This window comes from Epinephelus moara, chromosome 7 (assembly GCF_006386435.1).
Source record: "Epinephelus moara isolate mb chromosome 7, YSFRI_EMoa_1.0, whole genome shotgun sequence".
Classification (NCBI taxonomy): domain Eukaryota; kingdom Metazoa; phylum Chordata; class Actinopteri; order Perciformes; family Serranidae; genus Epinephelus; species Epinephelus moara.
This window is the reverse complement of record NC_065512.1, coordinates 30,494,999-30,508,311: the sequence shown is the minus strand read 5'-3', so window position 1 is coordinate 30,508,311 and position 13,313 is coordinate 30,494,999. Positions and strand designations below refer to the sequence as shown.

The 13,313-nt window shown below is 41.1% G+C and overlaps 1 protein-coding gene across 1 annotated transcript in view; it reads right to left on the bottom strand.

Annotated features, from left to right (window-relative positions):
- Window positions 1-13,313, bottom strand: part of pth2ra (parathyroid hormone 2 receptor a) — a 95,777-nt gene that overhangs the window by 52,779 nt on the left and 29,685 nt on the right. The window contains exon 5 of the mRNA XM_050048833.1: window positions 11,026-11,123. Coding sequence (XP_049904790.1) covers window positions 11,026-11,123 — 98 coding nt within the window. The remainder of the gene's footprint in view (window positions 1-11,025; window positions 11,124-13,313) is intronic.

Below are 13,313 nucleotides of genomic sequence, written 5' to 3'. Positions count from 1 at the left end.
CAAAACATCAGTTTCCTCCTGGGAGAAGTTTGGCCGTCTGATGCTGCTGCTCTCTTCCGCCATGGCGAATTGAGTAAACTCTCATTACGCCTTTGCGCGGCGCATTTAAGGGCGAGGAGAGGGGCTCATTTGATTGGTGTGATCTGCATGGGCTGTGTAAAACCCACTCCACGCCTTCTCTCCTCCCTCTTTCCGACTTACGCCGGTAGGAGGGACGGAGGTGGGAAAGAGGAGTAGCTGGGTCAGGGCGCACAAAATCCACCTGGCCACACCCAGTTGGCGAAGCGCAGGTGCGCTGCGCCTCCGCCGCGCCCAGTCTGCGAAACTAGAGCCCAAGGAGTTCAAGTCAAATAAATCTAGGGCTGTGTAAAACAATAACGATAATTATCTCAATATAATTTCCCACGATGGAGATTTAATAAATCCTCAATACAATTAACCCCATACACCCCTAGAGGGGGGCAGTAATGAACCCAGAGTGCCAGTTTCCACCAGCCACCTAGGAGAAGAAGGAGAAGTAGTAGTAGCAGAAAAAGAAGACAAGACCTGCCACTAATGCGTATGGTAACATTATAACAACAGTAGCAGGTCGTCGACGTAGGTAGACTTTTTCATCAGACTGGTTTGACATAAGTTGACTAAACGTAATGTGAATAAAACTTCCATACACTTCCTCGTCTGTAAACATCTATTCCCAAGTTTCATCAGCAGTAAATAACACCATGTTACTTCATGACGACATCAAAGTCCATCCTGTTTTTAAAAAGAAACTGCACACTGTACTTGTAAAGAAAAAACTGACCACAGTTGAGATTTTTGTTGTTTTGTATATTTATTCTGTTCACATTATCAGCTGAAGCACTTGACTAGAGTTGAGATTTCTTTGTCTATTTGCTGTTTTATTTATTGACATTATTTTGATTATAATTGTTTTCAATCTACCTCAGATTTTTAAATGATCTGCTGTTTGGCAGGTGTGTGTCACACTCTGACGATAGATAATAGTTTTACCACAGTTAACAGTCGAGTTTCTTGAGCTTTCACTCAGGAGCAAAAGTCAGCCTTTGAACTTGAAAGAAATAACGATTTTACCTTTTAGATAATTATCACTTATTATCACATTGACTGTTGTGATTTTTTTTTATCATGATAACATTTTTAGCCATATTTCCCAGCCTTACACAAATCTCATTTATTTCAGCTTGGGTTGGCCTGAAGATGATGCATGTGTTATTAGGGAATAAAGATGTCTTGACTGAGGAGAGAGTCTAAGGCTAGGCTTCAAGCACTGTTGAGTCGAGACTGAAGAAAAAAAAAAACTTGAGTTGGTTGATCAGATGAGCACTGACAGTAACACTCCCAGCTCCATTCCAGCTTAAGGCGCTGTAGTGGTTGATGGGAAAAAAATTTCAAGTGGCATCTATCAGAAAATACAGCCAACCAGTTCTATAACAAAATGTCTCAATGTCTTTTTCCGTAAGGAAAGCCAAAAGATATCTGTAAGAACCATCAGCTTCTCAGTTTAAAGTTTAAATCTCAGAGCGTCAAAGTCAGTTGTTTCTTCTGTTACATTTCTGCACTCCCAGCAGTGGTGAACAAGAAGCTGTCAGGGACTTTATAACCCACTTCATTGTAGGCATAAAGGTCTTGGAGCCACAACACTGGGCTGTGGCAGTGACACATCGTTGTCCTTGAAGAAGCCAGCACAAAAACCGCATCTTTCTGAGATGTAAGATGTGGTTTATTGTTCTCAGTCACTGCAGTCAGAGATTGTATTGGAGGCTGGCAGTTGCTCTTCGGCCAAGATGTTCCTCAGGACCACACATACAATTCTTTATTTTCACTCTAATAAGCATAAGTGCCGTTGTTGTTATTGCTGCTTTTAATTACTGTAAGAAAAATCCTGTTTCATCCTCAATTGACTCTCAATAATCAGTTTACTGTTGTAGAGAGCACTGTGTGGCAGCTATATTTGTGTTAAGAGCTGTAAATGTCTGCCTGAACATTTCTAATTTGCACTGAGAGAGATATTTCCCTGAATAATTTAATTAAAAGTATTCAAGCCCATAAAACAGCAACATTTTTCTCAGCTCTTGTTGCGCTGCATTAGATATCCTGGTTATCCCATAGTTGCTCAGCACTGTAATAATGTGATTGTTAACTGCCGTTTGCTGAGGTAAATGTACTGTAGCTAAATAAAGCGTCATATTAGATGATGAATATTACACATAAAGAGAGGCGACAAAGTCGGAGAGAGACGAAAGAGCTGAGGGAGGCTGAGGAAGAGCCAAAATCAAAGATTTACAAGCTGCCTTATGATCTTAAACACATAGCCGTGCTTTGACCTTTGTTTGTCAAAAAGCATCATGATGGCTCTTTGAAGTTAAAGCTGTAACTGATCCAGAAAATGTTTGAAGTTCTCCTGATCACCTTCGGGACATTCCTGTCTGAGATTAGATGTTTTTGACTAAATCAAATTTCCTGCAACCTACTCCTGTTGTGAAAATGCTGCGAGTAGAGTACCCACTACTAATTAGGTAGGTTAATTGGTGACTCTAAATTGTCTGTAGGTGTGAATGTGAGTGTGAATGGTTGTCTGTCTCTATGTGTCAGCCCTGTGATAGTCTGGTGACCTGTCCAGGGTGTACCCCGCCTCTCGTCCAATGTCAGCTGGGATAGGCTCCAGCCCCCCCGCAACCCTCAAGTGGATAAGCAGTTAGAAAATTAATGGATGGATGGATGGATGGATGGATTGATGGATCTCCATTTGGGTTTTTACAGCAGTTTGTGACACACAGCCTCTTGCCTGTGTATGGTAAGCTCCCTGCGTTGTACACACACCAACCAAGCAAGGCTGGGGTAGAAATGCATGCCCAATCTAAAAGTCTACATTTCTGGTTGGATGGACAAATGTTCCTACTTTACACATTATGAAAGACTTGGGTATCAACAGGTTTTTTTGGATATGTGCAAATATCACAATGCTGATCTTTCCAAGGAGGTGGTTGAAGGAATGAAAGAGGAAGGCTGTGTTCACATGGTTCAAACTTAATCTGAGTACGCACAGCTGCATGTTGACAGGAATATTAGTGGAATATTCACTTTCATTAGCCATGCAGGAAGGAGCTTAGTAGGAATATTGTCTTTATCAGAATAAGGGAGAAAACAGAATATTTTGTAGTCTGTGTTCACAATGATGGATTGCCTTTATATGGAAAGAGAGAGAGAGATGCTTTTAAAAGCATTGGGCAACAAAGGTGTGGCCCAGAGGTTGATACTGTCTCAAAATAAGCTTGTTGTGACCTCAGATCACAGTTATTAGTCTCTCCACAGGTGGACATTCAGTTGTTGTGCACTCAGCAGCCCTTCTCTGTAGCCAACACTTGCTACCTGGGTTTTGGCGAGACAGGAGTTGCTGATAAGGATTTGTGTCAAGTAGGTATAATTGTTGTGTATTGGTTATCCATAATATATTTAATCAGCTGTGGTTATGCAGACAACACTGCTTCATTTTCAGACTGTGATTTTAAAACTTCCCTGTGTTTCTCTTCCATGCTCGAAATGAAAAGGTAGGAAAACTTTGATTCAGTGGGCGCCATACAGTCTCAAGAGGACAGGGCTTTCCAAAAGGTTGCTTAAATGCTGAGGGGATGATTACACCCTCTGTAAAATCTGTCATAAGAAACCTGGAGAGGCTTACCACAGAGACAGTTTAAAATGTAAAAAGAAAAAAATCAATCTTCTCAAGGCTGTTTGTGATGCATGACGAGAAATGGTTTCCCTTTCCTTCGCTCCTCAGTGCAAATAGAGGGAAGTAATGCTTTCCTTTAAATCAAGGCTTTTAGTTTTTAGTTTTTCTACTCTCTCAAGTTTTATGATTTTATTTTTTTCACAAAATGGATGTGAATTGATCTGTCTGTATCCCTGTTTTTTTTCCACAAAAAAGTGGTTTAGTCACAGGATTGGTAGAAAAACTACATAGCCTTCCAGCATATTTAAATAGATAAATCAGCTCAGTGAAGTGAAGTGAGTTCAACTAATTCTAAATGCTCAAGTCTTTCACAGGCTATTTCTGTTCAAATCCTTTACAAAAGATCATTGTTATTCTCACTCCAGTTTCTAAGCCCAACTGTGAAAATTAAAGCATTGTTCTCTTGTTACTTTCCCGATCCTTATGGGCAGTTCTGTTTAGTCACAGAGGACCACTGCTCCTCTCTGCATGTTGTTTTTGCTGGGCCTTGTCAATCACAAGTTAATTAATTAGCTGTTAGACTTGACAGAATGGCAACATGCCAGTTACGCTGCATGAAATTAGAGTTTTGTTCTACTTGATGACATGTAGCACATTCATCAGCAGCAACACGAATTAGTAGCTGAACAAGTTCCAAGCTTTGGCAAATAAAGTAATTTTGGTGCAGGACATGGGGCCATTATTTATTCATTGATTCATGATTCAGTACTGATTGTGGTATTTAATTAATTTTGAGTATCACCTTTGAAACTGCGAATGTAATTACATTGGTTCATCTACTTGACTACATGTACGTACATAAGATACAATGGATATACAATGAATACAATACACTGGATACATTAATAAATAATATAGAATTAATATTGTTGTATTCCCAAAACTCTGGACTACATTTAATGACAACTTTTTTTACATCCACTGCCAACTTTGTGCAGGTTAGAGTTTATATAAAAGTGAACGTTAAGTCTGTAAACGCACACTCCATACCCTTACTTACTCATTTCCTGCATTGGCACTGAAAGTTGGAATGTGGATGGGATTCTTTGGGATATTGGGCTGCATCATTTTTCTGTCTTTAAGTGAACTCTTCAATTAGACTTGAATTTCTTGTTTAGTGTGCTTTGTACGACCATTTCTGGATTATTTCACAAGGAAAGACAGAAAAAAAGATTCACATACTGCATGCTGCAGTTTTAAGTTAAAAGGCATGTTTTCTTATCAGTAAGGTGAGATACACTCGCTGCATCTGGTTTCTCTAAACTCTGTAAGAACCCCGCAAGAGCACGATCTTGGGGAGGAATTGCAGAAAAGCTCTTGAAAAAATGCTCTTTAAGAGCCAAATTTTATTTTTTTCAGAAAATATTTTCTAGTGTACTGTTTAGCTGTAAAATAAGAAAACTTTCTAATTTTACTGCTAAACGGTACACTAAAATGTTTTCCAAATTCATCTGAGATGAGAAATAAAAGTCTTTCATCACGAGGTGCAGAAGTCCAGTGTTCTTCCAGACCACTTCCATCCATCCATCCATCCATCCATCCATCCATCCCATCTGCTTTAACGTGGCCAGGTCGCAGGGGCAGCAGGCTGGGCATCCCAGGGCGTTCCCAGAAGAGATATGTAATCCCTCCTGCATGTTCGGGGTCTACCCTGAGGCCTCCAACCAGTGGGACATGCCCAGAACACCTCTAATGGGAGGCACCCAGGAGGCATCCCGATCAGATGCCTAAACTCCCTCAACCGACATGAAAGAGCCGTGGCTGTAATCTGAGCTCCCCCTGGATAACTGTGCTTCTCACCCTCTCTAAGGCTGAGCTCAGCCACCCAATGGAGGAAACTCATTTCCACCACTTGTATCCACAGTCTCATTCTTTCAGTCACTACCCAAAGCTCATGATCATAGGTGAGGGTTGAGACATAGATGGATGAAAGTTTCACCACTTGAATTACAATATTTAAAAGTTTATTATGCAATTTTTGCTCAGTGACTAGTGCTGCACGATTTGATAAAAATGTGCTGTTGCGATTATGGGGGACAATATCGCGATTTGCGATTACAATATAATTACAATAAAATATAATACATAAATGGTATCATGAGTCTTTTTGCTTGATTCAGTGTTTCCCCTACATTATATTAGGGGGGCACTGACCTGACATAGTTATTGTTATGGACAGACAGTGTATCAATGACCATCAACAGACTGAGCACAGTCAAACTGTACCTGAACTGTACATACAGCGGAGCGAGCCTGAGTTGCGTTCAGGCGTTGTCACGTAAATGACAAATTCCAGCACGCCATAGCACAACACAGCAGCATGTCAAGTGGGCCGAAACTGAGCAAAATTGCTCAATTTTTCATTTGTTATGGAGTCCATGATTTCCCTGTGACACTTACAAATATTTGCTTAACTGTGCTTGGATGTTGTTTTATGAGGCTCTGGCGGCTTTCAGTTGTCTCTTTGTCTTTAGCATTACACGGCTCGGCTTTCTCTCGCATGTACTCTTCCTACTTTTCCCTGTGCTGTCTCAAGTGTTGATATAGATTGGTCGTGTTGCCGCGGGACGTGGCGACTTTAACTTTTGAACTTTTACACAGCACGTCTTTCTGTCCAATGTCGCCGTACCTGAATCCAAAGTATCGCCGTGTAATAATATACGTTGCGTTTTTTTCGCCACCAACTCAGGCTGTTCTTGGTCGAGCTCATGCTCTTCTTCAGCGTCTGTGTTGGTCACTGCTGCACGCCGGCTGCACGCACCAGGATAGCTTGTGGGCGTGATGTCAACAAACTCCACACACTACAGGAGAGGCAGTCACATTCACACGTTAACATTTATTTACATTAAATCGCAAATCGCAGCCTTTTATGCGGTTATGTAATCGCACAGCCTGACATCGCGATTGTGATTAGATTAATCGTGCAGCACTACCAGTGACACTAAAATTAACCTGCCTACCCCAGCTTTACCAAAGTGCATACAACTATCTGTGCCATGGCCTCATACATACAATGCAAAAGTCTAGCTCCAACTACACACGTGCATATGTTATGGTCCTGAGCTTCTGGTCTGAGCTTTTTGAGACATTGCCGGAACAGTTGGGGAGCTGATAAAGCTTTAGGCTATGATTGCACTACTTGAGGTGGGGTCCCCTCTACAATCACTCTGCCTTATGGCCGGTATACACTGTGCAATTCTGGGCTTTCCCAGACGAAAAATGACCATCGTGGGAGAAATGTGGCGATATCTTTGGTCGTGGCTCTAAAACGGTGGTCTTACGTCGCACTGTGAGACAGGTTCAAGGACAGCCATTGTCAAAAATAACCTCAGATAAAATTCTGACGGTGTCAGAAATTTAGGATGACTATCTCACAGTGTGACAGCTGCTACGACCTACGTCTACTAATCAACCAATAGAAATGCAGCAGGAAATGACGCAATGGTCACCGCGACACTGGCACTAAACCCAAACAAATGATCGCTTGCCATGGAGGTAAAACAAACAAAAAGAAGTCTGTGGAACTCCCAGAAAGAGGAAAGTTTGGTGGAGCTGTGGCAGCAGAAGCCTTGTTTATTTGATGTTTCCTCCAGCTGCTAAAAAAGACGCTGCATGGAAGGAAATTGCGGAGGAACTGTAACTTCCAGGTGAGCAAGCTGGCAGCTAGCAAACACAATACACACACACACACACACCGCAATAGTGCCCACAAAAGTTAAATAAATTTAAATTAAATTACGCTGATGACGTTGCATATTGACATATGTCGTAACCTGTGATTCAGTAGTAAACGGCAATCGTACAATCTGCACACATCAAACTTGATGTCGTACCAAAGTTTATTAGATCCACGTCACACAGTGTGTCATGCAATAGTCTTATAAGATTGCTAAAAACGCACAGTGTATAGAGGGCATTAGAAGCAGCTCTGATTGCCACTCTGCTGACCAGACACTTAATCCTGCTGAGAAGGATATCTTCTGTACCACCTTCTCACAACATTTGGATAGTCCAAGTTCTTAACCACATCAAACTTGAGAAGATAAGACATACTGTCTGGGAGTCAACGAATAAATTCAATGCCATGTGGCAAGTGCTAGCATTGTCACTCAAAAATGTAATGTATTACACATTACTCGTTACCTTTAGAAAGATTTATGTATTACTTTACTTAATTGCCCCCTGTAGAAAGTAATCTATTACCCTACTTGTTACATTACTTTTGTGTTACTTCACAACACCACCAGAGAGGCACTGTCACAATAATATAATGTTAAACCTTGCATATGCCCACATGTTAGCAAAAAAACAAAGCTCAGAATTTAAACAGCACCGCAGTACACTATAACTGCCTCACAATAAAATTACATCAATAGGCTATATAAAAGAGGTTGGCCTTCCTAACAATGCATGGTACAAATATTAATTGCCTAAAATGATATATCAACGGTCCTTGTTTAAATAATATGAGACAGAGAGAAAGAGAGAAAAAAAAACAAAAAAAAAACATGTTTAAACAACATTTAACATGTCCCTATAGCAGCCTAGTACGGCATATTTAACACATTTTTCACTAAAGCAGCAGTTATACCCATGAGGAGGAGACCCTTAAATTGCTTTTTAAAACAACCTGTTCCTCCTCAGAGTCAGCACAGGACTGTCGAGGCTGAAGAGGCTCCCCACTGGTGCACTGAATGGTGTCGCTGTTGTCAGCACATATAAAAAGTATGTCATCACTGGAAAGATGGTCTTTTCATAAAGTTAGGCTGTCTATGCAGTAGAAGGATAAAATACTTTTGAAATTGGTGTTACATGACCAAAGAAAACAGAGAAAAAGGACTGTGGCATCCAATTCTGCTCAACTGGTAGAAAACCTATACAACTACCGGAATGCAGTGTGCTGCACCAGACCAATAAACGCTCCCACTGGTGGGTGACATAAACAAACGTTCTACACAGTGTTTGCCGGCTGGTAACAAACCAACTCATTCTACAGGTAACTTCTGAGGAGAGAAATAGGCAACAAAGTATTTTTTTTCCATTTTCACTATGTAGGAAACAGTATGCCACCCACTTCTTGTTCCCAAACCTTTGTTATTACAGGTAAAAGGGCACTACAACATTTTTCTAAAAACATGTTAGGCAAGAAACAGGCAGTACAGTACATTACATTGTTACAGTACATTATATTGGTTTATACTCAATCAGCACTACCTTGTTTTACCGCTGTTTGATCAGAGTTTGGTCAGAGTTTAAGGGTGGATGGGCTCTGTCTTTTGATCCACTTCTTTACTCTTTGTGCCTGTGATGGCGGTATGGGTGGTGGGCAATACAAAACTGTATAAGTACAGCCTGTAGTTTGATGGTGCGCTCGTTTTGTACTCAGAGGTCAGAAATTCCCAGTTCCCAGTCGGAAGTTTAAACTCGAACGCACCCTGAGATCGGATTTCCGACTCGGAGCAACCGCATCAACCCCGACTTACGAATTCAAGATGGCTGCCGGTCACATACATAGGGTGCGTCCCAAGTCCCTTAAATTTACTGCTAACCACCTAACCTAGCCACCTTACCTAACTGTTTAGTCCCTCCCACTTAGGAAAACATTTAAGGAGTCAGGAGTTAGGAGTGAGGAGCGAGGATTGCTGATAAGAGACATGAGACGGCCTTACTCTGAAGCGTCACGTAAAGCGATGTCCTTTTCTGATGACGGCGGTACAACTGGATCTGCTGCATGCTTTACGGAGCCAGCATTTGGCGTACATCCCAAGTCAAATTATATTCGCTGATCAAAGCCGTGGTGTTATATCAACACGCGTGGTTCTGGACATGAGCAGCTGCACATTTAACAGCCACACATCACCGACAGTCCGCTGAACAACGCAACGGGTTGTGAATGAAACTTAATTACAGCATGACAGTCTTGCAGGAAATATCATCGTTACTCTTTGTAGTCACGTAGGCATGTGAATGACAGCGTTTCATTGCAAAGAATGCATGTAACGGGTACACTTGCGCTGTTTCTCCGCCATCTCGTTCAAATGAGCCAGATGTAGATGGCGGGTATTTATACGTCAGGGCCTCAAGCTGAAAAAGACTTCCTGTTAGGAACCTCTCGTGTTACCTTACTCATCGCACCTAACAGATCCCTCCTAACGCCTAACGCTAACTCCTTACTGGCTGGAATAAGAGACATGAGACGGCCTTAAAGATGCCGAGATGGCGGAGCTCGAACGACTTCCGGTTCAAGTAAGGAGTTAGGAGTTAGCAGTATAAAATAAGAGACTTGGGACGTACCCATAGTGAGTAAACACTCTTCTAGAGTACTGTTTATGGCAATTTTATCTTATTTGTTTTACATCAGGTCAGCCTCATCTGCGGCATTCATCAGTTGGGAGTGCATGATGGTTTTGAAGCTGTCTATACTCCGAAAGTGCAAGGGCAACAAAGACTTTCTTGTGGGCGTCCATGTTTTTTTCTGACTTGTCCACCATTGTCAACTAGAATGCAAAAACTGTTGTCAACTCGGAGGTGATGTCATTCCTACTTCCGACTTCCGACCTCCGAGTATAAGCAACAGCCCAAGCGCCAGCAAGACACCAGATGTTTTGCTGGGAGATGTCCATGGAAGTTTACAACAGTTTATTTACAAAGCTGGTTGAAAAATAACAAAGTATTCCTTTAATGATTTTTGTCTATCAGATTTCTGCAGAAGTGTATATGTTAATATGTATATATAGAGAGATTTTGTCTTTAATTTCTTATTAGACATCTAACTGTTCTACCAGGTGCTGATGTTTTTCGGTTGGAGGGCGTGGTTGTTGTATGTGTAATTGTATATTTCCTCTGTCTGAAATGAAAGACTTATGAAACAAACATGCATGTTGCATGCTGGCAAGTATATTGAAGTATCCTCACTTTTGTCATTGTGAACACAGTATGAAACACAAAACATGGTTAGAAATGTAGTGTGCAGTTGGGACACAGCAGGACAGTGAGGACAATAACATAGGATCTGAAAAGAGAAAAATTGTGCAATTACAATCCTCAGGGGGCGAGAGACTTTCCAAAACTAACTGGACAACCTGAAAAGTATGCGGTTGTTAGGCATTAAACCTTGTTGTTTTATAGTTCCCACACCTGAGACTTTTCAGGATACAAGGTAGAATGTAAAGATGCGGACACAGTAGAGATCCACCTCCTGCAGGTAATCCACCGATGTGCATGCTTGTCACAAAGGCAGCACATAATTTAAACATTAGAAAATACTCTCTTACCTGAAGTATCCAATGATGAAGATGGCCACGAGCAGAGAGCTGAAAGACACGGCATAGCCAATGGTGTACATGACATACAGCCGCTCAAAGAAGTCTTGCTGTGAACACAGAGAGACATATTTGATTTTCAGTCCACTCTTGAAGGTAAAATAGAGTTGCCGAAAAAAACACATATGACTCATGGCTCAGGAGGATACATGCAGTGAATACCAGGGCCCGTATTCACAAAGAATCCTAAGACTAAAAGTAGCTCTTAGTGACGAAAAATCTTAGAATTCCTCGAATTCTAAGATTTTTCTTAGAATTTTCCCTTGGTAAGATAAAAGTTATTCACAAAGCATCTTGGGCCTTAAGAGAGCTCCTAAGGTGAAAAACTGTTAAGAGGAGGGAGGAGGACTTTTAAGAAGCCTAAGAGTGTCTTAAACAGAGAAGATGGCGGAAAGACAGAGAGGAAAGAGAGATATTCTCCGTATAGGCCTCTTGAACGACAGTGATTTAATAAGACGCTAACAGCTTGATCATGCAGGGATAATGTTTGTGGTTGACCTCATCAGGGATGAGCTTACTTTTCCCACCCAGCATAGTAACGCAATAACGCCCGCTTTGGATTGCAGCATGTACCAGCGCTTCTTACACTCATCGCTTGTGCGTAAAAGGAGGGGGAATGACGCATTGATTTGTCGGGCAATGCGCTCCCAAGTCTACCTCTTCCCTTGTGCCGTGATCCCGGGACCGAATTTCCCTCTTAAAACTCCTTTGTTCTCCTCCACAAGCTGTGCCAACAGCAGGCACTGCTCTTCTGTCCAGTTCGGCTTTCTTGTTCTTTTTTTCTCCATTTCGTTCATTGTTTTGGTCATTCTGCCAAATCAAACCGCTTTTTACAAGGAGGCCAGCAATCACAGTAATTGCTGACAGCTGAGTCTGCGTCCACCATTAATATCAAATAGATTAAGTAGTAAAATTACCAGCATGGCGAGTAAACATAACAATAAGCAAATCAATATAATAATCGGCATGTGAATGAGGTACGTTCAAACATTTTGAAGCTGTGTAACAATTAATTTAATTTTGCTGAGTTTCATCATCATGACATAAAATTATTTTCAAGATTACACATTTCTTAATACAGTCTTAAGTTCTATAATCGGTTGATTTCACTGTCCATTCATTACTAAGAGCACATTTGTTTTTCTTTTATTTTTTATTTTTTCCTTTTTGTAACAACCAATCACAGCTTTTAGAAGACTGCGTCATACCTAGCAACGGGGTCAACCACACCTCCTCACTAAGATAAAAGTTTCTGTGTTAATGTGACTCTCTGTGTTGGGCTTCACAGTTGGATAAGTAATAACCATGCAGCATCCTTGTGTGCTTAGTATGGGAAACTATTGCATTGTACGTTGTTCAGTAGGCACTGTCTTCGTACAGTTTGCATACATCAATCTTGATGTTGTACCCAAGTTAATGAGATACATGTCGGGCAGTATAGCTTGCACTAAACTTGTAAGACTGCTAAAATCTCAGAGTTTTTAAGAGGCTTAAGTCAGGTCTATAAGAACCAGAGGAGACCATGTCTTTGGAGTCAGGCACCTCAACTCAGGAACGACCTGCCAGTTTAGATTGCTTGCTCTTGAATCTGTTTTTCTTCCATTTTACTTTTACTTGTTTTTACAGTGTTCTAATAATTCATTCATACCTCACTTGTCATTATTAGTGTATCAATTCTACTTGAATGATATATCTGGTGATTCCTCTTGTTTTTATCCCCTTGTAAAACAATTTGTAACTTGTTTTTGAAAAGAAAAGTGCTATATAAATGAAGTTATTATTACTAAAGTTGAACAAGATGCTAATACTGCTATGTACCCTGTATATGTGCCATCAAACATGTAGATGTAGATAATGTAGGTTTAAATGTGGATGTTATGGCAATTCATAATGTAATTTTTAACTAAGTGTCCCGGGGAGACACAATTTTTTTCTTTTCTTCTTTAAGTATCTCAGGGTCTTCTTCATGAGTAGGGTTAGAATGGAGTGTGAGATAGATCAGCGTTTTTCTGCAGTGATGAAGGCGCTGTGCCGGACCGTTGCGGTGAACACAGAGCTGAACTGGAAGGCAAAGCTTTTGATTTACTGGTCCATCTACATTCCAAACCTCACCTATGGTTATGAGCTATGGGTAATGATCGAAAGAATGAGGTTGTGGATACAAGCGGCCGAAATGAGTTTCCTCCAGAACGTGGCTGGGCTCAGCCTTAGAGATAGGTTAAAGAGCTCGGACATCCGTA